The sequence below is a fragment of the Gambusia affinis genome, linkage group LG08 (assembly GCF_019740435.1).
Source record: "Gambusia affinis linkage group LG08, SWU_Gaff_1.0, whole genome shotgun sequence".
Taxonomy (NCBI): domain Eukaryota; kingdom Metazoa; phylum Chordata; class Actinopteri; order Cyprinodontiformes; family Poeciliidae; genus Gambusia; species Gambusia affinis.
In genome coordinates this window covers 1,260,880-1,285,580 of record NC_057875.1, presented here as the reverse complement: position 1 = coordinate 1,285,580, position 24,701 = coordinate 1,260,880, and the positions used below count along the sequence as shown (strand labels likewise).

Below are 24,701 nucleotides of genomic sequence, written 5' to 3'. Positions count from 1 at the left end.
GAAGGAAGGTCTGTTATAAAACCATCTGCTGCTCGTTAGGAGCCTCCCTGGATGAGCAGCTCCTGATTCATTGTCTCTAACTGGGACATCGTGTCTCTCTGTGTCTCCATCTGCATTTCCAGCCAGTCAGTTTGAGTTAAGAGCAAAATTTAAGAAAATTGAATTAAAAACTGTTGAAAATAAAACTTTCACTCATTACTTTTGCTTCAGTGCTACTGTATGTGTGTGGGAGCAGCAGTCATGTGAAATCTCCCCTGACTGCTTGGCAACCTGGCAGGGAGCAGAAACTCCCACAACTCGTCCTGCGATGTCCTTTCCTTCCTCTGCTGTCCCACCTCCTGGCCTCAGCTGTTTTGTTCTCGTCCGATGTGGGAATCCGGCTCGTTCAGTTTCCCCGTGCTTCGAATTAATCAGCAGAGCTTTTTTATTGTTCACATGCTGCTCATTTTTTAATCAAGTCCTTCACTGCAGCCACACCACTGCTGTCAGGAGAGCAGGGAGACGGGCGAGACGATCTGAAGGAAAAGAGAAGAAACTGGAGAACAGGCTAATAATAATAATAATAATAATAATAATAATAATAATAATAATAATAATAATTGAGCTACTGTTTGTTCTGTTTACGTTTTTGTGCATCACTGGATTTTACTCATTAAAAGTGGAAGTTGAGCAGGTTGTTTATGCCTGAAGGCTTGAATGTTCTGTGTTTGCATTTGTTTCAGTTGACTGATTATTACTCACACTTATTTCATATGCTAACTCTAACTTTGTGTTTCGAAGGCAAAATAAAATGTTCTGTTGAAGTTAAGTGTCCTGTAGGGACGGCAGCCTCTGCCTGCAGGAGTCTCTGCTCAGAACCTGGACGTGTCCCGGTCCGGATTTAGGGTGTTTAGGAACAAGCAGCTGCTCAGATGGGGACACTTCAGCTAATCATGTACATTAGCACCTTAGCATTTTCGCTGAAATGAAAACTGTTTATCACACTTGCTTCCGCTAAAGCGCTAATTTACTTGACTTTTTCATAAACATCCTGTCCTGTGGCTGTGAGTGGAGCCCCCTAGTGGTCAGCTACAGTGTAATATTTGTAGATTTCTTCAGTTTTTGCTTTTTTCAATCACTCTTAAATGTTTTATTTCATCAAAAACATTCTGATATCAGACTAAGATGCTGTGAGTGAATGCTAAAAGCAGCTTTTGTCAGAGATCACAAAGTTAAACAACAGATCCTGTCTGACATCATGACGCCTGCAATGCCATCCATTCATTTCCCAAAAGTGTGGAGAAATAATTTGTAGTCACATTAGTGACTAAACATTCACTGAATAAGAGAAACAAATTCTCCAACATGAATAATTCAGAGTTCTTGAACAAAAGCGAAACAGAAAACTGATCCGTTGTGGGTAGTGGATTCATGTCTAATGGAAAATAATGGAAACTCGTATATCATAAATGGTTCATAATGAACAGAGGAGAGGATGTTTTTTGGAAGGAGGGTTTAGTTATAATCTTCTTTATTGGCTGCTCAGAACCTGCTCCCTAAAGCCTTCTAGTATTTCTGACCTTGAATTGTTTAGTTTCACATCACATGTTAATTTTGAGCATAAAAATCTCCAGATGAAGCTGCATTGATTGGTTGAGGCCAGCGGCACCACGGCCCGGTTCTGCTGAGGCGCTGAGAGCCGGGAGGGGTCGGAGTGTATCGAACCACCGGGCTGCTGCTTCTCAGAGAAATCCATTTTCTACTCATGAATTCTGACTGCAGTCAGAAAACATTTTTAGGAAGAAGGAGGATAAACAGCAGAACCTCAAACTAGTTTATTTATGTTTTAGGTTTTAGTTTTGTGATTTTTAGCACATAAAACCTGCTGTGTGTTTGTTTGTGTTACTCATTACTGGTTTGAGATTTTTGGTTTGGATTATTTTGGATTATCTTTCTTTATTATGCGTATGGATTAATGCACATTAATTTATTGTATAAATGCTGAAAAAATACTTTATTTCAAATGGTTGATTTTGATGGGAAAGTGGTTTTGATGGAAATACGTTTTTATTTTTTAGAATAAATTTATCTTACTAAAGACTTCACATTTTAAACTTTCATTTACTAAAATGTTTTTTATATAGTAAATACCTTATTTAATTTTCTTCATTTATAGCGAAACTATTCACTCTAATTCTGTAAACGTTGAATGTTTAATGCTTAAAATGGTTCATTTATTGGTCATCAGACCTTGTAGATACAGAGAAAACAAACACATTCATGAATCAAAATTTCATCACTAAGAATTAATTAAAACTATTATTTTTGCTTAGTTTGTTTAGAAGGTTTTCATTGATCATCTTTGAGATCAGTTGATGAAGATGATGGATTAAGTTGAGCCTTTCTCTACTTTCCTCTCGATCTTCTCAAGCCGCCGTTTCTGTGGGACGACTGGAGGATTTTCAGCTCCGTCTGAGTTTCTGCTCTGTTTATTGACGAAGCGGCGCCTCCATGATTGGCTCCACTTGTTCTGTTGGTGCCTGATTTGGTTTCCTCAATCAAGCCTCGGCGCCTTCAGTCAGCTTCCAGCGATGTGAAAACCTGTGTCATGAAAATGGGAACAGTGTATCTATTGATCAGTGAAACATCAGCCGCCTTGGACGGGCCAACAGGTCCCCCATGTTGGCGAGTCGACGGCCGCAGTTTCACCTGGCGGCCAGGCGGAGCTGCAGGTGCATCATGTGGTTTCTCTCTCTCCAGGCGTTCGGTCAGGCCTACACCAACCAGCGCAAGGTGGCAGAGGATGGAGAGACCATTGAGGAGACGCTGCTGCAGGAGTCAGCCTCCAAGGAGGCGTATTACATGGGCCGGCTGCTGGAGCTGCAGACGGAGGTGACGCTGAGCCGCTCGGTGGCGTCCAATGCTCAGGCGGACAACGAGAGGCTCAACGCGCTTCTGCAGGAGCTGCGAGAGGTGAGCTTGACTAACGGCAGATTTATTTTCATTTTGTGAAAGTGAGGTAGCTGGTTGACCTTTCATGACCTCTGGAAACATTTAGTGATATTTTTTAAATGATAGCGGCACAAATGAATATTTTTGCTGAACAAATGTTTGGTGAAGGGAGGCAGTGTTTTATTAATGTTTTATTAGTGTTTTATTAATGTTTTATTAGTGTTTTTTAGGGTTTTTTTAGTGTTTTATTTGGTGTTTTTTGTGTTTTTTAGTGTTTTTAAGTGTTTTTAGTGTTTTTAAGTGTTTTTTAGTGTTTTTAAGTGTTTTTAAGTGTTTTTAAGTGTTTTTTAGTATTTTTAAGTATTTTTAGCTCTTAGTAATGTTGATCTGGTAATTGTGTTAATTTAGTAATCTAGTGTTTTTGTAATTTATTGTGTGAACTGTAGTGTATGTTGTGTGTAATGTCTTAAGCTGCTGGGACTTTGAACTTCCCCTTGGGGATTAATAAAGTATTCATCATCATCATCATCATCATCATCATCATCATCATCATCTTCAGTCAGGTCCAGACCTTTGGCAGGTCCAGGGAACCGGCCTCACTCAGGACGGGTCTGGAAGTGGACAGTCTTTACTATAGAACATAAGTTACACTGTCAAAAATTAACAGCAATAATTTGGATTATTTAGTCCATCGTAAGAGAAAAAATATTGGCTAATTTCCCAAAGTCATATTTTTACCGTCTTATTTAATTATTTGTAAATGTCCCAGTTTCAAACTAATTATTTAGTTAGCAAAAAAAAAATTTGTTGGAAGCTAAACATTTAGCTCTAAACTAAATATTTAGCTGAGAGCAAAAAATATAAATATCTAAAATGGAAATTTACTGACTGTTGACAGGAAGTGGACTTTCAGAATAAAAGCTTGGCCAAACTCTACATAAACTCCTGCTGTCGTTGTTGCTGTAGATCCCTCTGTAAACGTCTGTATTGCCATTAAAACGACTGATACTATGTTTGAAAATTAAATGTAAAGAGGAAAAGAAACAAGGAAAATAGTTTGTTAGTTTGAAGACTAAATATTTATTTTGAAACTAAATGCTAAGTATTTAGAACAGAATCCCTGCTGTAGATGTTTGTTTTAGTAAAATCACCTGAACAAGTGCTGCTTACATATTAACCTGATTTTTAATTAATTAGAATAAGGCTTTATGTGAAAATGTAAATAATAAATAAATATTTTACAGATTCTAGTTTATCTAAATGTAGTTTCTATAAATAATATGAAATATTTTCTCTAAAAAAAGCTAAATAACCCTTTTTTAATTTTTACAACATCATGAATAAAAATTCTCACATATTTCTTTAATCAAATTGTACATTTAATATATTTTGGTATTTTATTTTTGAAAAGATCTGCAAAGGAAATCAGAAAAATATTTTATGGTTTTTAGCATACAAACATAAAGCAAAGTTCATTCACAATATTTAGTAATGCATTTTATTGTTTTTAATTTTTAGGGAAGTTTAAAGGATTCAGTGTTTTTTATGTAGAGCAAAAATCAACATTAGCTGCAGAACGATTTAATTGTAGCTGAATGTGGAAAAAAATCTAAAATTGATTTTATATATTTTACATATTTATATGTTTTAAACTTTATACCATCAGATCGTTGTTAAACTAATTGGGTCAAAAAGTTCCCAAAGGTCATGAGGTCACGCGGACAAACGTTCCAGCCTTTGTCACAGAGGAAACGTGATGCGTGCTCGTCCCTCCAAACGCCAACATGGCTGCAGGCGCGGCGTGGGGGGGCTCACGAGTTCGAGCTGGGGTCAGATGCCACGGCAACGACCCCATTGTGGGGGGCAAATCCGGTGCTAAGCTGGGAATCAGTGAAATGCCCTGAGCTCGGCACTGTGCAGCGACTGGGCCAACTGGGCCGCTCCCATTAAACACACCTCACTCATTCACTAAACGGATCAGAACAACTGCTGCCAACAACCGCTGCAGTTTCCTCCTCGTTCAGTGAATGCACTTAAATTAACCTGCAGCAGGAGACGACTGTCAGCGCACATTATGGGAAGCTGCACTTGATCAACTTTATCATTGCAGAGGTTGAAGTTGCTCTGCTCTGCTTTGCTCCTTCGGTTTTAGCTTAGTGGAAGCATCATGCTGTGGGGCTGTTTTTCAAACTGGTCCACTTCATAAAATAGATTATGAGGAAAAAACATTCTGTAGAAATATTTAAGGAACATCTAAATACATCAACCAGGAAGTTAAAGCTGCAGATGGACGATGAGCCTCAACATGCTGGTCAGAAAAGGGCTTCAGGTCAAATAGTTCAAAGTTCTGATATTTAATGAATAGAAATATTTTTGTTGTTTCTAACTGGCCTGAAACAGAAGAATTTTGATTTAAACGTATTTGATTTGGTGGAATCTTAACTTCTGGTTTTAACTGTAGAGACACAGACATTCTGGATTTTTTAATCACGTCTCTGCGCTGTAAATGTCTTCAGGCCCCCTCACTCTGTCTTTGGGTCAACATTTCTGCCTAACTTTATGCACAGGGGGCTGCAGCGGAGCTGCAGGCAGCTCTGCAGCAAAAACAGGGAGCAGATGCTCACATATTCTGGAAGAACTTCATTATTTCTTGCTTTTCTTTTCTTTACATGAAATCTATCAAAAGCTACATGTTAGAATACAAGTTCAGCCATATTTCAGTAAAAATGAATCTGTCTGTAGTTTTTTGGAAAGTTTGTATTCCTTCACTCTTCTGCCAAGCTGAGTGACGTTTGCCCCCCACCTTCTTCAAATCAGACACAATTCTTGTCAAACGTTTGTGCAGTAATTTTTTTCTTTTGTGCTGCTTTTGCTTTGAATATAATGAAAGTTCAAAGGTTAAAAGTTCAACCAGCCCCTCCACATTACCCAAATCTAACAAAATTGGTGTCGTTTGTGTTTGTGTAGTAAAAAATTTATTTTGTGGTAAGATTTGAACTTCCCTCAGGTTCTTAATCAGGTATTGACTATTAAACTGTCTCTTCTGTCCCTCCTCTGTCTCTACCTTCCTCTCTCGTTCTGGTTCCGGTTCTCCTGCAGAGCAACGAGATGCTGGACCTGCAGCGCAGCAGGATGAGGGAGGAGATCAAGGAGTATAAGTTCAGGGAGACGCGTCTCCTGCAGGACTACAGCGAGCTGGAGGAGGAGAACATCACCCTGCAGAAGCTGGTCTCCACGCTCAAGCAGAGCCAGGTCACAAAGATGATCATCAACACTTTGTTCCCCTATTGGGTTAGAGTTTGCACGTCATTACGGTGTTACTTTTCACCCACTCATGACATGTATGCATTCTCACTTTACCCACCATGAGGAAATATGATCCTGGCTGACTGGTCATCAGTTTGGAGAAGAAGCAGCTGCTTCGTTTTAGTTCCTCTGGTCTCAGTCTGCTGATGGTTCTGCAGCTTCAGCCCAGCGCTGATCCTCCACCTGGATCACATCCTTTCTGTCTAATGCATGCTTTTATGTTGAAGTCCGGTGTGTCAGGAGTTAATTCAACAAGAAACAAAATTCATTCAGATTTCAGAATAAAAGCACAAACTTAGAGAAACTGGTTCCTCAAAGTTTCTGTTCAGGCTGGAAAATTCTGGAAGTCAGAAGAATTTTCCATCTGGATCAGTTTGGAAAAACATCCATCCATCATCCATCTGTTCATCCATCCATCCATCTGTTCATCCATTCATCCATCCATCTGTTCATCCATTCATCCATCTGTTCATCCATTCATCCATCCATCTGTTCATCCATCCATCCATCTGTTCATCCATCCATTCATCCATCCATTCATCCATCTGTTCATCCATCCATCCATCTGTTCATCCATTCATCCATCTGTTCATCCATTCATCCATCTATCCATTCATCATCCATCCATCCATCCATTCATCCATCCATTCATCCATCCATCCATCCATCTGTTCATCCATCCATCCATCTGTTCATCCATCCATTCATCCATCATCCATTCATCCATCATCCATTCATCCATCTATCCATCTGTTCATCCATTCATCCATCCATCTGTTCATCCACCCATCCATCTGTTCATCCATCTGTTCATCCATTCATCCATCTATCCATTCATCATCCATCCATCCATCCATTCATCCTTCCATCCATCATCCATTCATCCATCCATCCATCCATCTGTTCATCCATCCATTCATCCATCATCCATTCATCCATCATCCATTCATCCATCTATCCATCTGTTCATCCATTCATCCATCCATCTGTTCATCCATCTGTTCATCCATTCATCCATCTATCCATTCATCATCCATCCATCCATCCATTCATCCTTCCATCCATCATCCATTCATCCATCCATCCATCCATCTGTTCATCCATCCATCCATCTGTTCATCCATCCATCCATCCATCCATCCATCCATCCATCCATCCATCCATCCATCCATCTATTCATCCATCCATCCATCCATCCATCTATTCATCTGTTCATCTAGGAGAGATTTTCTTAAATTTATTGTGATTTTTGGGTAATTATATTTTAGTGAGACTTTTGAAGTTTATATTTCTAGAAAATCTGAAATTTTGACACAAAGATAGAAAACTAATTTCTGGTCAGAGTGACTGGGAACCCACCAGTGGGTCCAGTTGCGTGACTGCTATCCTTCCTGCTGCGCTGCAGGTGGAGTATGAGGGGCTGAAACATGAAATCAAAGTTCTGGAGGAGGAGACGGTCCTGCTCAACAGCCAGCTGGAGGACGCTCTGCGTCTGAAGGACATCTCTGAGGGACAGCTGGAGGAAGCGCTGGACGCCCTGAAGACGGAGCGCGAGCAGAAGAACAACCTGAGGAAGGAGCTGGCCCACCACATCAGCCTGAGCGACAGCATGTACGGGGCCGGGGCCCACCTGGCGCTCACCGTCACCGGCGTCGAGGGCCTCAAGTTCACCGAGGAGACCGGCAGCGGCAACGTTCCCAACGGCGGCGCCATCCCTGCTGCCAACGGCAACATGGAGGACAGCAACCGCTGCAACGGCCACCTGCACCACAGCCCCGTCCTGGCCAAGGCCAGCGGGGATTACCGCGCCGGCAGGAAGGCCGACGGCCTGGTGCCGGACCTGTTCAGTGAGCTCAACCTGTCCGAGATGCAGAAGCTGAAGCAGCAGCTGCTGCAGGTGAGTCATGTGACTTTAAATGATCAGCAGCAGATCAGAGAGAGACATGAGTCGATCAGTTTAAATGTTGTAGTCCAGATTTTAGACAACAAGCTGATAGAATAACTAATCTGGCTTTTCACCAATTCATAATCTGATAAATCAAACATGATTACATCAAAATGACAGTTTATTAGGAAGTTTAGGACGAAAAAGAGGAGTAAAATTTCTAGAAAAACTCAGAGATTTGGAGATTAATCTCAGAAATATTCTAAAAAAAACATGGAAATTTCTGAGGTCCAGAAGTAAAAAAAATAACTAGATAACAAACTAATTTTGAGATTTTACAGAATTATTTTTTCTTTTGCGTTCTCTCGCAATAATGTACTCATCAGTTCATAATTGAATACTGTAAGCCTTTTTCATACTTTCTGCTGTTTTATAAGGTTTTCATGAGGTTTTTCCATGAATCTTAATATCTCATGAAATAACTGAAGTTTTAATTCTTTTTCTTTAAAATGGAACCACAAACTGATTTAAACAGAAACATTTTATAGGAAAGAGAAAAAATACATCCAAACTATTTGGACTATTTCTGAGTTATTATCAGAGTTATGAATCATTTGACAGATTTGATTGTCTCTTTTTTTTTTTAGGGTCGTTTTTACGTCCGACACAAACAGACATAAACATACGAGGAATAAATCAATTTTCAATCAGCTCTTTGCACCAAATAGTTAAGAATAAACATGTTTTCACTGTTTGAAATGAAAATTTGACATAGTCTAATGTCAATATTTAAACTGATATCAGACTGTACAATAGACCAGCAAATATTGCAGTAAGCTTATTGTCAGGGATTATTGTCAGGGATTATTGTCAGGGATTACAAGAGAAAAACATTCCCCACACCCCCTGGGGGCTCCATAAGATTCCTCAGAAAATTTCTAGAAAAAGAATTTCAATCTAGAAAAGTTAAACACTTGCTAGAAGAAATTTTGAGATTAATTTTACATATTTTCTGGAAAAGGTTTAAATAGACAATTTTCAACTTTTGGAAATTCAAATGTGAAAAATGTTTGACATTTCGAGCTCAGAAATGTTCATTTCTGAGATTAACCAAGAAATTTTGGAAATTATTCTTGTACATTTTTAATATTTTGAACCGAGAAATTTCCTATTTTTTCTAGACGATTTCTGAAGTTTATCTAAAAATTTCAGAGGTTTTTGTTGTAAATGTACTCCTTTTGTCTACAACGGCCCCATCACTCCGTCCTACATCAACCTGTCCACCAACTGCAGGTGGAAGTTAGTATCTTTTGCTACAACTGCACATCTCTCCTTTTAGAAATTATTTACATTGCCTCTGTGTAAATAAACAGCATTGTGATAATTCATTTAACAAGACAAGTGTAGCTGTGAAAAACACGATAAATAAAAAAGTAACAGAAACGGAGAACTGCAGTCAGTATTTCAGGTTGTGCAACAAATAATTTCTTGTTACACATTTTTAGCATTTTAGAAGTTATAACTTTTCCTTCTCCACCTCCGTCCTGCAGGTGGAGCGTGAGAAGGCGGGTCTGCTGATGACCCTGCAGGAGTCGCAGACCCAGCTGCAGCACACGCAGGGCGCCCTGACGGAGCAGAACGAGCGCGTCCATCGCCTCACCGAACACGTCAACGCCCTCAAACACCTGAACGCCGACAAGGAGCTGGACAAGGAGAGCGAGAAGCCAGACGGCGGCTCCCCGTCGCCGTCGTCCAACGGCCGCCTCGACCCCGACATCCACGGGTTTGAGATCCTGGAGTGTAAGTACAAGGTGGCGGTGACGGAGGTGATCGACCTGAAGGCCGAGCTCAAAGCCTTAAAGGAGAAGTACAACCAGGCGGTGGAGGGCCAGGGAGACCGCCACAACGACGACCGGGTCCAGGCGCTGACTGAGCAGGTTCGCTACCTCAGACACAAACTGACTTCTTCATCTGATCAAATACTCTCCACTTCTGCCTGAGTTGATATTGCTGTCTGAAGAAATGCACCAAAAACAACCAATCAGACCCAGAAGGAGGGGCTTAGCGCTGTCAATCACCTCATGTACTCCCTGCTAAATGTTGTATTGGTAGACGGCCCTTTAAGGAAAACAGTTTATCCGCCATTATCAGTGGCTAACTTTAGCTAACCTTAGCATTCCTGACAGGCTGCACAATGTCCAGTTTTTATTCGGTCAATGGTCAGAAAAGTCGATTACTAAAATAATTGCATATATAAAGCATATATAAAGTTACCATTCTGGTGTTACATAATAAGTAGTCCACAATCTCACCGATTTCTTCATTAAACTCAGGTTTCCCATTTGGAGCGGAGCTACCGTGAGAGCCGGGAGCGGCTGGCTGGCCTGGAGGCCGAGCTGCGCGCCGCATCAAACACGGCGACGGAGAGCCAGAGCATGCTGAACGCAGCGCAGGACGAGCTGGTGACCTTCAGCGAGGAGCTGGCGCAGCTCTACCACCACGTCTGCCTCTGCAACAACGAGACGCCCAACCGCGTCATGCTGGATTACTACCGGCAGAGCCGCATCACACGCAACGGCAGCCTGAAGGGCCCCGAGGATCCACGGGCCCTCCTGTCTCCCCGCCTGGCGCGCCGCCTCGCCGCCGCGTCCGCGGCCTGCTCGCCCGACTCCCCGCGCAGCCCAATGGACTCCCCGTCCAGAGACGCCCACCACAGCAACGCGGCGGGCAGCATGGTGGGCAACACGGCGGGCAGCGTGGCGGACTCGTCGTCCTGCCACAGCAGCCCCATCCACAACATCAGCGGGTCGCCCTCCATCAGCATATCCCGCTGCCCGTCTCCGGTGCCGTCGGATGTGGGCGGCGACCTGCGGAAGGAGCCCATGAACATCTACAACCTGAACGCCATCATCCGAGACCAGATCAAGCATCTGCAGCGGGCCGTGGACCGCTCGCTGCAGCTGTCCCGGCAGAGAGCTGCAGCCAGGGAGATGGCCACCATGCTGGACAAGGACAAGGAGTCGTGCATGGAGGAAATCCTGAAGCTCAAGTCGCTGCTCAGCACCAAGAGGGAGCAGATCGCCACGCTGCGGCTCGTCCTCAAGGCCAATAAACAGGTAAAATCCTTCATTTATTAAAGCTGAACATGTTTGATGAATAGCTATTAAAAATACTTGTCGTGGTTTAAAATGGTTCTATTGTAAATCAAAGCACATTTCTGCAACATCCAGGTCAAAGTGCTGAAAACATCATTCAGTCACCAATCCAAAAAACTGTATCAGACATTGGATTTTGTACAGCATCATTGTTAAAATCATCAATAAACATCAATTGTGTTGATCAACGTTCCATTTATTTCAGTTCAGAAGCAACTCTGAACTTTTATCTCGATCAAAACAAACTCAGTGTTTCAGCTGTTTGGCTGTTTTCTGGAAGTTTGTTCCAGATGATGTGTTTTCAGGCACTTAGTTCTATTTTATAGCATAATTACCTTCAGTTGTTATAAAAATGCTTTTCATATGAAACGTGACTTAAAACAGTTTGACTTAAAATCGAGCCTCTGTGTTTTTAAAAACTTCTGCTCTTCCTGAAACTCCGCCTTCAGGAAGTCGTCCCAAAATGGCTCCTCTATTAACTCAACATTTTTACCACTGAAAAGTCACTGAAAAGTAGCTCCTTTAATGAGTTACCATGTGTTTGCTAATTGCTGCTGGCTAGTCTGAAGGAGCTGAGTGAAGCAGAGCTGCTCAGTGAGGCAGAAGCTCAGAACCCGCAGCTCTGAGGAGGAGCTGCACCTCGAAGGCGGGGCTACGTCCACCCAGCCGTTTGCACAGCTGAATGTTTGCAATTAGAATAACTGAGTTCAACAGATTCTTCAGTGAAATTTATAGTTAGATGTTTGTTCTTGCAGACAGCAGAAAATGCCCTGGCTAACCTGAAGAGCAAGTATGAGAATGAAAAGTCAGTGGTGACGGAGACCATGATGAAGCTGAGGAACGAACTGAAGGCTCTGAAGGAAGACGCTGCCACCTTCTCCTCTCTTAGAGCCATGTTCGCCACGAGGTGAGGAAGAGGAATGGCTTCCCCTGGCCTGCAGGGACCCAACCTCCTCACCTTCTGTCTGTCTGCAGGTGTGACGAGTATTGTACCCAGCTGGACGAGATGCAGAGGCAGCTGGCCGCAGCAGAGGACGAGAAGAAGACGCTCAACTCCCTCCTCAGGATGGCGATCCAGCAGAAACTGGCCCTGACGCAGCGGCTGGAGGACCTGGAGTTTGACCACGAGCAGATTCACCGCGGCCGCGGCGCCAAAGTGCCCAAGATAAAAAGCAGCCCACCCAAAGTAAGTCATGAGTATTCCTTTAATTTCACCCCACGTGGGGGTGAAATGAAAGACTCTGATTTTCACCTGAGGGTCGGTTCTGTTACGACCGTCTCTCTGCAACTGTTCACAGAAAAACTGTTACTAAACGGTTCTGAACACCTGAACCTCAGTGGTGAACACCGCTAACTACAAAATTAGCTGCACTTTACAAACTTCACAAAACATCCAAGTAATTTAGCACTTCAGAATTCATCTGGAAGAATTAATTTATCGGAAGCTAAGTGCTATCAAAAAAAATGAAACGTTATCTCTGATTTCTGGATTAGTGAACGTTTGGCCAACAGCTAGATGTTTTTTAAAGGAATCGTTAGTAAGGCTATCATGCCTCCTTATTGTCTTGCTACGTTAGAACCACAGACTTGCAGCAGCAATGTCATTCTACAAAGTATCGGCTCAGGAAAAAGAAAGAAATCTTCAGAATTTTTTTTTTTTAATTGCAAACAATGACGGGTTTCTTTGAACTTCACAGTTTGTACATTATTATAATGGGACAAATGTGAGAAAGTTGTTAAAAAGAACTTTCTCATCTTAATCATCAGTATTTTCTACAGGTCAGTATTTTCAGCTTAAAGTGTTGTTGTTTGTATTTTGATACTAAATATTTGAAAATATGACAACCAGGAACCAAAAATGGCTGCAGAAGCAGTTTATGTTTTGTGACTCACAGCGCCTCCTTGAGGAAGATTTAGGAACTAGAAACAGAAATGATTTATTTCACATCAACATCACTTATGTTGATTATAACTTATCAGGCGTTTCATGGCTCATCTGCTGTTTAGAGGATGACTCCTCAGTCTATCCTGATCCGGAGTAACAGATCTGCACCACTAGATGGCAGTGTTGGATTTTGTCTTCTTCATGTGTTTTCATCCAAAGCAGGGTGGAATCAGCTGTTTGTGTGCCAGTAACTGGTTGCAGTTCAGGCTGATGCTGTTACTCAAGCAGCAGTTGCTTCATAAATGTTTGTCTGAAGTGTTCAGTGTGAACTAATCCTCCTGTTTTGTTTTTGTTCTCTAACCTCGAGTGTCACCACTCTATATATCTGTCTAATTTATCAGTTTTTTGTAGATTGTCAGCAGCCTTCTGCCTCAGTACCGACATTCTCCCCACAACTAAGGCGAGGGAGAGCCTCCTTAGCCCGCAGGTAACAAGCTAGAGAACCTGCTGACTTTGTCACACCTCTGCATCTGGATAATTGGTCCTGCATGTTCTCTGTAGTCACACTTCTGTCACGTAGCAGTTTATGAGTTAAACACAGCATCAAAATGATCCACTTTTCATTCTAGGGTTGAAGATTTTCTCTCTTTGCATGTGTAATTCTGCATGGCAGTTCTCTTTAGATTCTTACTTTTTTCACTTGGAGCTTGGACTCAACAGTCTACATTTGTCCAGAAGCTAAATTGACTCATTTGTGATGTTAAAAACAGTGATGGGAATCTTTAATCCTCCCATTCAGGATTCAATTCTGATTTTTGATTTTCAAAGCAATTATTTATGAATTTGACTGATTTCTGATCCTCATCATTTACTCCAGTCTGCTTGGCAAGGCAGAAAGACAAATGGAGACATTAACATTCTTTTTCACATTTATTTCATTTTAAACATTAATCCATCACTCCGTTCCTGCATCTTTTGTGTTGTTTTTACAAAGAGAGCGCCCCCTTTCTGCAGACAGTCTCTTCTGAGAACGACAGCATTGCAATTTCCATCCAGGAATTTTGATCCAATTGACAGTTTTTTAATAGTTATCTGCTGATAATTCCTCTCTGGGTGGATTGGCGCTCCGTATTCATGTCGCCTCTGCAGATACAAAAACCAGCTACACTTCCTGGGTATTTGGGAAAAACCAGAATGTTTTCCTTCAGCGAAGACGGAGCTGGTCGAACCTCTCGCTTTCATTTTTTGTAGTTTTCTCCATATTGTGGTGCTTTCTGTGCATCCACACGTCTCAGTATCATCTCCATGGCGACGTCAGAACTTCCTGTTTAGTTACAAAATGGAGGCTGATGGACAGCAAATTTTACAAAAAATTTTAATTGATTCTAAATCATCATAAAGGAGAATCAAGAATCGTTTTTATGGCACACGCCCCATGATAAGTCATTTGATCAAACCTTATATAGAGGATTTACTTTGTGTATCCAAGGCAACGGCTGAGGCCTCTGTGTGTATTTATCTGTTGTGTTTTTAGCAGATTTTTATTGTTTTCGATGCTTAAAGAAAATGTCTGACTTTAGAAAGACACATTTTTCAGCTTCTTTTTCTGATTGAAAGGAGAAGATCTGGCACAGCTCTCAGCATGATGCTGCCAGTACCTCTGAATAACCACCTCACCTCGACAACCTCACTGTTGAGTCGTCTAAAAATATTCACTCCTCTGGAGCCTTTTTCTGTCTGTGAGAACAGAAACAAACTACAGTTTGTTGTGAATCTGCATTAAGTGGCTCTGAGTCGATACTTTGCAGAACCAGCTTTTTATTGGTCTTTTTTGGGGTGTGTGCTTTGGGGGGTCGTCCTGCTGGAAGGTCAACTTTGACCCTAGGTGAACTATAGAGGTCAGCCTCAGTTTAGCGGGTTGAATACTTGTGCATGTGACATTTTTTAGATTTTTATTTCCAAAATATACAGGAAACCTTGTATGAATTTGTCTTCATGTCCACGGGGTCTGAATGCTTTGAGGTTCTGTCTTGATGCTTCAGGTTTGGTTTATTTTCAGCATTTTGTGCAGATTTTTGTGAATAATCTGCAGAAGTTGCACAGCCAGACTCTGATTTTCGTTTTGCTCAGCAAACCCGGCTGCTGCCAGCAACTTTGTTTTCTGCAAGCAAACTAACTCTTTACAGGAAAGCTAAACTCTTTTTCCCAAAATGTTTCTATTTTCCTGAGTGAACTTTAAAAAAAATATGTCACATTTCGCTGTTTTTATTCTCCTTCTGCTCAGTAAAAGTTTTTCTGCTTTTTTTTTTTCAGTCGTAAATTTCTGGAAGACCTCCAGGAATACCAAGCGGTCCTGTCCAGCAGTCGCAGCCTTCTCTCGCCGTGCGACCCGCGTAGCTGCATGGCCCACCAGCCCCACCCCCCTGGCACCTAGCCCCGCCCCTGACACATAGCCCCGCCCCCGGAACCTAGCCCCGCCCCTGGCCCGGACCCATAGGAGCCATGCAGAGGCAGACACTCCCTGGATGAGGGAGGCGCCTCCTCTTCCCTCACTGGACTCTGTCCCCCACCCCGGCCGGACCCGGCCCGGTTCTGGCCCAGTCCTGGCCCGGTTCTGGCGGGCCTCCCACTACCTGGGTCGTAGAAGAGAGGCAGGACGCGCTCCCCGTCTTCTGGATGCGACTTCCTGCAGGAGAAGAAATGCTGCTGACGCAGAACTGGAATCTTTAAATTAGTTCACTGTTATTTATTAATAATTTATTGACTATTTATTATTTACGGGATTTAATAATCCTTGTATGTTTTTCTTCTGTCTTATGTTTTTTATAAGAATTCATTCCTGCTGTGGAGACGAAGTAATCGGTTTCACAGATTCACTTTCACAACATGGTCTGTTTTGTTCTTCCATCAAAAATTGAACAAAAATAAACATTTGATTTAGACGTTTTCTAGAAAAAAGCGTACCTAGTTAAACCATATAGAATTTTGTGAGAATAACAACCAAATAAATCATGTATGGAGTTTTTTTACACAGTAGCTCGTAGACACTTTGGGCGCGGCGGATCCAGCGGACTAATAACAGGAAAAGGTTTCACGTTTGTGACGGTTGATTTCAGCTCATTTCCTTTCACAGGTTTTTCTTGCAATGCTTATTTATGAATTATTTTAACATTTTTAAACTAGACACACAAAGACTGTTTTATATCACTTCTTGTTTATTTATTAGACACATTTTTTACAGCGGGTCCTGGTGATGCTTGTAGCTCAGAAACTGGGTGGATTTGATCATTTGAGCTGCTCTTCATTTTGAATTGCAGAGGTTTAAATGAACTCCTACTGCTGCATTAAGGCCTCTGTTATCTACTCTTTGTATTTTCCTCGTCGAGTATTTTCAGACTTTCTCGCTGGGTAGAAACCAGTCATGCTACCGATTCTTTTCCTCATTGTGACACAGAGAGAAAACAACATTGCAGCTCCACGCTGTGGGGTTCATTTTTAGAGTTACATGAAATATTTTCATCATGTTATATATTCATTTCTAAATGTCACAGTTTAAACTAAATATTTAGCTAGCAAGTTAAATGTTTACAACTGAATAGGAAGCTAGCTTAACCCAAAATATTTAGCTCGTAGCTAAATATTTATTTAGCCTGGAGCTAAATATTTATTTAGCTCTGAGTTTGCTAAATATTAAAGTAGGAAGCTAAATATTTAGCTCCAAACTAAACATTTAGTTTGCAAATTAAATGCTTAGTTCCAAATGTAATAGTTAGGTCAGTAAATATTTAACTTGCTAAATAAAGATTTAATTGGTAAGCTAAATGTTTAGCCCAAAACTAAATACTTAGCTCTGAGCTAGCTTAATATTTAGTTTGAAATTAAATATTTAGTTTGGTAACAAAATATTTAGCTTTACATTAAATGGGTATCTTACTTGCTAAGTTTTAACTTTAAAAACTTTGAACTAAATATTTAGTTTTAAGTTAAATATGCACCTTGATCACTACATATTTAGATCCAAGCTAAAGAATTCACTAAATATTTAGCTGGAGCTAAATGTATAGTTGGTCAATTAAATAATAACCTTGCCTAATAATAATATATTAACATTTATAAATGAATGAATAACATGGTGAAAATATGACTGTGTAGTGAACAGCCATGTTTTTCTCTTATGACTAAATAAATCTAATAATTGTGTTAATTTTTGACAGTAACTTTAAAAGCGGTTCCCCACGCAGCCTCTCTGTGTTGCCGTCTCCCTTTGCTTCCCCAGACAGAATGCAGTACAGCACAAGCACAATTCTGCACTATGCATTTGAGCAATACAGCAGCAGCGAAACATTTCTGTCAGTAAACTGTGTGGGAAGGTTGAAGGGACAGAGAGTTCCAGATAAGAGAGGAATTCCTTTTCTGTTACTAAACTAAAGTTTTGTCTCTTTTTGAGACGCAGAAAATGTGGCAACTGCAAGGAAAGTTTCATTTTTCTGCACCTTTCCAACATTCTCATAATTATTATGTCCTAAGTTAAAGATTTAAAACCTGAACCTCCACAGCCAGTATTGCTGTGTTCAAGGACACCATTGAGTGGACGTGTGTGTTCACTTGTTCACCACAGGTTGATACTTTTGCAACTACAGAGTGATGAAGAGGCAGCAGATGGATCTGTGCTGGCTCGTTAACTTCTCCTGGTCTGAACGGAGAGACAGGGTGACTAACCGGGTTCCTGAAAACAAGCCGTGGTTTGACAGGAATGCTTGCAGTATGCTGGGATTTGGTGGGTTTCAGTTTCTCCACTATTTGAAACAGTGTTAAACTGGATACACAAGCAAATAAAACATTTCTCCTTTGGTTCTGCCTTCCTGGTTATTTTCAGCTGTAGAAAATGAGCTGATGTGGTTCAAGCACTAATATTTGACTCTAATATTTCCCCCATAAGTAAATTACTCAAGTAAATGAAAAAGGTGCAATAAGAGCTCAACAACAAATATCTTTATTGTTGAGCTCACGTTTCTATTAATTTAATAATTTAGTAGTAAAGAAAGCTTTTTGAATAGAGAATGTTGCTTAGTTTTAACTTTCGACTAAAATTCAATTAATTACAGATCCAGCAATTAGATTTAAATTAAAAATTATCATGTAATACCTCCACTAGTTTATAAGCCTGCTTTGAACTTCCCTATATGCGGTTGACAGGTTGACAGGTTGACAGGTTGTACTACAGTTGAAAGAAATGTAACAAATGGGAGCTAAACCTAATTTAAATGTTTTCTTTTTTTTTTTAAAAAAGCAACTCTAACCTTAAATTTAGTTCAATCCCCAGAAAAATAGGCTGAGGTTGTGAGGAAGTTGTTGTGTTTCAGCAGAAAGCCTGCAGACTCAGTAATTACTTCTGATTATTTATGTTGGAAAAGTTCCCAAACAGAAACCAGTGAGGGGCGGGCCGGGCTCAGAGCTACACCCCCATCAAGGTGACTTTGGAGGGAGACCAGGACCAAGCTGGCCCGCGGGAAGCCGCTCTCTGAGCTCCTGAGGGTGTCGCTGGTTGGACCCGGACGGACCCGAACGGACCCGAACGGACCAGTGACGGGGACGCGCATGGAGCCGACGCCGCTCGGCTTTGGATTTGCTGGGAAGAAGGGGGCGCGTTTCTGAAAACATACTTTTATTTTCGGTCTTTGTTCGACCTCACAGTGAAATCCTCAGAATCGGTCAGTCTGAATGATCGAGCGGGTCATGGATGAGGGGAAAATGGAGAGCTTCAACCGGGTCGCCTTTCGGAGGAAGCAGCGCAGTCTGGACATGGGGCATCGACGGGCCACAGGTGGGTTTCATGGGCTTGTTCTCACTCTGCCTCTCTGCTCTGGTTTCAGGTGTTTTATACCAGTTGCGTTTCTAAAATCCCCCAGAATAAATCAGTTTTATCCCATTGTAAGGCTTTAATGTTGGGTTGGCGCTCACGTGTTTTCCTCAAAGTGATTGGGAAAGCTTAGAAACAGCTGCAGGCCTTGTTTACCCATCATCCTTCTGTCAGCGGCAGGTTCCAGCCTGCTGGCTGCAGGGCAACATTTTCCTCCAATGTAAAGGAGATGAGCGGTTCTGCTGGAGGAACACTGGAGGAACTGTTACTACAATGCTCTTTGTTCCAGCCTTAGTTATCAAAACTGATCCAACAGTTTGCCTCAGTTCAAAGCTGTGAGATATGGGGTGCTGCACAGTCAAAATTAACTGCAACACTTTGGGTTATTTAGCCTGACAGAAGAGAAAAAAAATGTGGATTCATTTTTTTATAGTCATATTTTCACCATTCAATCATTTATAAATGCCAAAGTTTCAAAGAAAATATTTAGCCTGAAGCTAAATATTAATTTAGCAGGCTACATATTTAGTTTGCTTTAGCTAATAAACTAAATATTTAGCTACAAATTAAATATTTTTGTTTGGCGTTGCTGTTTAGAATTTTTTGTCCTTTTGTACAACATTTCAGCTAAAAACAATTAAAATATGAACTTTTTTTAGGCAACGCAGATGTTCAACAGTGACTATCTGCTAGCTGGAATTTATATGGAAGTTCTTAAGAACCAGCTTTTATTTTGATAGTCCACTAACTTGTCAGCTAGTGAATTTGCATATTAGCTTAATATGTGGCTCAGAGGAAGCTAAATACGTAGCTAAGAGCTAAATGGCTTGTTCACTATTTAGGTGTCAAGCTGAATACTTGACACCTAAGTCAAGTATTTTGGTTACATTGGTTAAATATTATATTAGCTAAATAGTTGGTGAACTAAATATTTAGCTAAAAAAATATGTAATCAAGAAGCTATTTAATACCAAACTAAATATTTAGCTCTGAGCTAGTTAATTATTTAGCACAGAGCTAAATATTTAGCTTACAAATTAAAATGTTTGAAGCTGACATTTATGAAGGAATGGATAGCTTCCTTTAAATATGAACTGCATAACTGCTGCATAACCCAAGTTTTTGGGTAATTTTTGACTGTTTTTGTCACAAACGGCGCTCCATATCATAACGGATCTTTGCAAACTGCAAACATGCAGCTGCAGATTTAGTCAGAAGCTCTTCTCAGAACCCGCTTCATGTTCAGGCTGTTTGCTCTGTTGGGGCTTGACTGTCTGAGGCAGGAAGAGCTGGCATAATTTGGTCTTATCTTGGAGCTGCTACTTGTGTAAACACGCTGCTGGGGATACTTAGCCGCGCTCTCAGTCAGACTTGAACTTTTCTTTGTGTGTTCACACGAGGTAACACTTCAGCTCATGTAACAGTGGTGGCGGTTTCATAAAGTCAGCTCCAGTCACAAGTTGTAAACTGGTTCAGGAAGTGAGGTAGACTCTGGGTCACCCCCAGGTAGAGTCGCACCTTGAATCATCTGACGTGAGCGATCATCAGCTAGCTGCTGTTTTGCACCATTAACATGCAATACACCTGGTACTTTAGACTCTGTGTGCTTGTTTTTATCCATCTCTGGGAATAAAGTATTCTCAAGCTCCCTAAATAATTTGGTGGGGTTTTGTTGTTATTATTATTATTATTATTACTAATATGAAGATGAACAATGGAAAGTTTTTTTGGGGGGTTTTGGTTACAAAAAACTGCCAACAAATTCAAAATATTGTGGCTGGAGTTTAAATAAAAAAAATCATGTAAACTGTAATTCTTTACTCAAAATTGATAATAAATCTGCCAGGTTCCCTTTACTTCATGTCATAATATTCTGGGCGATGGTTATAAAATATGGCTGGAATTGCATGGAAGATGATGGAAGCCTAAAACTTTGCACAAATGTTCTTCAAAAGGTACCAAACAGTTTTAAATGTGCAGCCGTAGAAAATTCTAACTATTTAAGCATCGTTTGCTAGGAATCCATTTTATAATAGCAAATAACTGCTTCTAGTCATATTTTGTATTAAGATCTTTGTATTTCCCTAAACAATATTTTAAAACTGGAAAAGTAACTTTGTTTTTGTTGCTGTTTGAGAATTTCAGTTCATATTCTGGGGGCTCGGCCCCCCGTGTCCTTAGAACCTGGTGACGCCCCTGCTGTTGACCAAAAGATGTGAATCTCTAATTTATGGATCTAAATCTTAAGCAGTCATTTTTTTGGTTTTGTGGACATGCAGCAGCTCTGATATCAGCTTCTTCAGTTCCTTCAGGTCCAGAACCTCCAGGAATCCAAAACGTCTAAATCATTTCTGTTTGTTCTGAACACTGATGGAAACCCCTCTTCCCATGCAGTGTTGTTGGATTTATTTTCATAGCGTCCCTGTGTTGATAAAATGGGTCATGTTTCTGTGTCGTTCCTGAACTTCCCGGGTCAAAGTGCTGGGTTCTGCTGCAGCCGTTGTCTCGGTTCGCTGCGCCTCGTAACGATGCAGAGTTTTCATCACGGCTGGATGATCCGGCTTTCCTTCAGACACAGACATTCTACGCTGCTCTACGTTTAACAAGCTTTAATTGGATTCTAGTTTAGAATGAAGACGTTTTATTTTTATGTTTGGAGTTTTTTGTCTTTATCCCATTTTCCCAACAGGAATTGTTCAGAAATGTTTGGAAGTTTATTTCTCAGCAGTCTGTCACTAAATGAACACTGTAGTCATAAAACATCAAGATAGGAAAGATTTGCTATATTTTTAAAGCAAAATTTGTTTTTATTCTTTATAATGATCAATCAGTCAATATTTTATAAAGATATTAATGATCCTCAAACTTCACCACAGTCTGTGATTTAGTTTTATTTGGTATTTTTAGAAGCAGTGAGAGGTGGAATAAAAGTGGAGCTCATGGCTGCACTGTTGCCTTGCAGCAATAAAAGGTTTTGGGTTTGATTCTTACCATATCAGTATTATGAAACATAGTGGAGGCAGCATTATGCTGTGGGGAAGCAGGTCAGGGTTGATGGGAAGATGGATGGAGCTAAATCCTAGAAGAAAACCAGCAGAAGAGCTGAGACTGGGGTCAAAGTTCACCGTCCCTCAGGACAACCACATCATGTGTTAGAATGGCCTAGTCAAAGTCTAGGCCTACATTCAACTGAGAATCTATGACTTGAAAGTTGATGTTCACAGATGTTCCTGATCTGTCTGAGCTTAAGATGCTTAAAGAAATTACATTTCACACGACTCATAAAACTAGCGGAGATGAGACTGGAGTTTTTCCTCCCACTGTCGCCACATGCATCGTTGTGAAATGAACTCAGTGAAACCCAGAAGGTGATTCCAGAAAGGTTTGATCCTTTCCACTTTTCATTTGTCAGATGAAATTTCAATTAAATGTGTTGAACTTTGTGGTTGTAGTGTGTTAAAATATTCTGAATCCTGTGGAGAGGAACTGAAGCATCTTCAGAGTTTCCAGGTTTTTCCAGGAAACTTCAGCAGAACAGATTTGGGCCTTGAACTGTAGCTCAGTGCTGGTGTTTCTGTGAAGACGGTCGGCCGTTTTCCAACAATGATCTGCTTGTTGTTGGGTCAGAGAGGAGCAGTGGGACTGTATGAATTAGGAGCTGTGTGGCCTGCTGTTTCATCTGGACCTGAACCGCCTCTGTCTCACTTCTGCAGCCGCTCTCATTAGTTTTAGTATTTTCTGTGCTTTGCTGAACCATTTCAGAGCAAGTGGCTCTGAAGTGCCAGTATTTTTGTTTTGAAGATGGAAACCTTATTTCTGTAAAAGTTTCATTTCGCACTACCAGGAACTCCAAGATAACAGAATGTGACAGTTTTAAAATGATTCCAGACTTTTTCTCTTGGATCTTTGTCTGAATATTTTCTCTCTGCTCAGAACAGCCGTCATCAATGTCCCTTCTTGATTAGATTACAGTAACTTCCTCCTCTCAGTTTTTCCTCTTAAAAATCATTCATAACATTTTTATACTCACAAGCCACCTTATAACTAGTTATAGTCCAACAGTTTACCAGCAGTAGCCAAATAAAAAATCACACGGCAGCGTTCAGGTCACTGTAATCCAGGTGTCTCTTTCTTGCATAATGTAATACGTGAGCTGTTCCTTAATGGAGTTTCAGTAGATATCTACACCTGGCTCAGGTGATAGCAGCCACGAGGCCAAAGGTCACAGGGAGTGTTGGAAGAAGAAAAAGAACCCAGGAAGGAAAAAAATGAACAAACCTATTAAACTATTCTGGTCAGTCACTCAGTTCACTTCCTGGTTGTTAAGGTATTTATCTTCAGAGTGTCCATAAATACAATCTGCAGCTGTCCAGTAATATTTTACATTTAGCTATAAAATATAAGAGCTTATTAGATGAAGGAAATCAGAAGCGTTTTTCTTTTCTTTTTTTTTTACTTTATACAACCTACAGGAATATTTCAAGCTATGCTGCTTGTGTAATCTGCAGATGACGTCATTTATCTGCTCACTTGGTCATCAGTGGGGTTTTCAGTTGCATGTAACAGGATATGGCTAATTCCTGTTTGAGTAATAAACCTCAGAAGATGCAGAAATACTGACAGATGAAGGGCGTTGCTGTAGCAGTACCAGGACCTTCCAGTAGGTGGAGACAAATACCAAGAGTTTTTTTTTCTTACTGCTGAACTGAACCGAGCTTTAAAAATGCTAAACTTTTTTTTTAGGTTACATTTTTAAATGTATTTATGTTATGTCTTAATTTTTAGTTTATTTCTAGTTTTGTGGAAATCAAACATCAACACTTCATTTGCTGCAAAGTATTAATTTATTAGTTTACAATATTGGAGACATTATTTAAAATAGTCTCGTCTTTCTGATTTAAAATGTTATCTAACTTGATCCTAAAACAGAGTTGAGTAGTAACTAGCTACATTCACTTGAGTAACGTTTTTTAAGGAAAAATACTTCTAGACGTAGTTGTACTACTTTGTACTCTATATTTTAATTTTATCATTAATTTTACTCTCAAACAAAAATGTGCCATTTAGACACTCAGCTGCAGTTTATGTTGAAGTGAGACCTCTTGCTTGTGCTGAAGCTTTGTTTCTATTTCCTGTCTGCTGAGTTTATTGTAGCATTTCAAGGTAAAACACTGTATTGTTACTGGAAGTACTTTTCATCACATAAGATATGTTATTTATTATATATTGGTTTTATACATTTCATATTGAAAAAATTGATTTAGAAAAGTGGTTCAGCTCAAAGTTTATTTTGTAATTTTTTTCAAAATATTTCTTTTTTTTCTTTCATGTGTTTGTTGCAATAAACAATAAATAAATTAATTGCATAATGAATTAAAACAAGCTCAATAATTTCCATTTGAATGATTTATAGTTTTTTTTCTCTCTTTCTGGATATAAAAGTTCTCAGTTTGGTGTTTTGGTCTCAACTGAACCTTTTTTTTTAAGGACAGTTTTGTTTACAGAGACTTCATAATTCATTTTATTTGTTTATTTTAGATATTTAAAATGTCTTCTAGTTCCAGTTTTAAACTTTAAATTCTAACAAACATTTATTGATCTTTGAGTTCTTGCATCATCAACGTTTCCCAGATGGTTGGGCTCCAGAGCCGTCGTTCATCCAGCAGCCTGCCGTGTTTT

At 40.4% G+C, this 24,701-nt stretch overlaps 2 protein-coding genes and 1 long non-coding RNA gene across 8 annotated transcripts in view; 2 read left to right on the top strand and 1 right to left on the bottom strand.

Moving 5' to 3' along the window:
• The window catches only part of bicd1a (bicaudal D homolog 1a), a 30,443-nt gene extending 12,934 nt beyond the window's left edge, over nucleotides 1-17,509 (top strand). Inside the window, exons 2-10 of one of the 3 annotated variants that reach the window (XM_044124744.1) lie at nucleotides 2,740-2,952; nucleotides 6,031-6,183; nucleotides 7,643-8,134; nucleotides 9,673-10,059; nucleotides 10,456-11,238; nucleotides 12,033-12,184; nucleotides 12,253-12,463; nucleotides 13,564-13,649; nucleotides 15,476-17,509. In XM_044124744.1, the coding sequence (XP_043980679.1) occupies nucleotides 2,740-2,952; nucleotides 6,031-6,183; nucleotides 7,643-8,134; nucleotides 9,673-10,059; nucleotides 10,456-11,238; nucleotides 12,033-12,184; nucleotides 12,253-12,463; nucleotides 13,564-13,649; nucleotides 15,476-15,596 (2,598 nt within the window). In that variant the 3' untranslated portion in view covers nucleotides 15,597-17,509. The remainder of the gene's footprint in view (nucleotides 1-2,739; nucleotides 2,953-6,030; nucleotides 6,184-7,642; nucleotides 8,135-9,672; nucleotides 10,060-10,455; nucleotides 11,239-12,032; nucleotides 12,185-12,252; nucleotides 12,464-13,563; nucleotides 13,650-15,475) is intronic. The other 2 variants (XM_044124745.1, XM_044124747.1) reach the window with 2 other exon arrangements.
• On the bottom strand, nucleotides 6,127-7,684 carry LOC122835585. Its single transcript, XR_006371329.1, has 3 exons — nucleotides 7,597-7,684; nucleotides 6,296-6,450; nucleotides 6,127-6,215 (listed from the first exon to the last, which is right to left on the bottom strand). It is a non-coding gene; the product is annotated as an uncharacterized LOC122835585 (long non-coding RNA).
• Nucleotides 17,510-18,634: 1,125 nt separating the features above from the next.
• Nucleotides 18,635-24,701, top strand: part of fgd4a (FYVE, RhoGEF and PH domain containing 4a) — a 58,094-nt gene continuing 52,027 nt past the window's right edge. For all 4 annotated transcript variants that reach the window (XM_044123918.1, XM_044123917.1, XM_044123911.1 and 1 more), the window contains exon 1: nucleotides 18,635-18,986. In XM_044123918.1, the coding sequence (XP_043979853.1) occupies nucleotides 18,884-18,986 (103 nt within the window). In that variant the 5' untranslated portion in view covers nucleotides 18,635-18,883. The remainder of the gene's footprint in view (nucleotides 18,987-24,701) is intronic.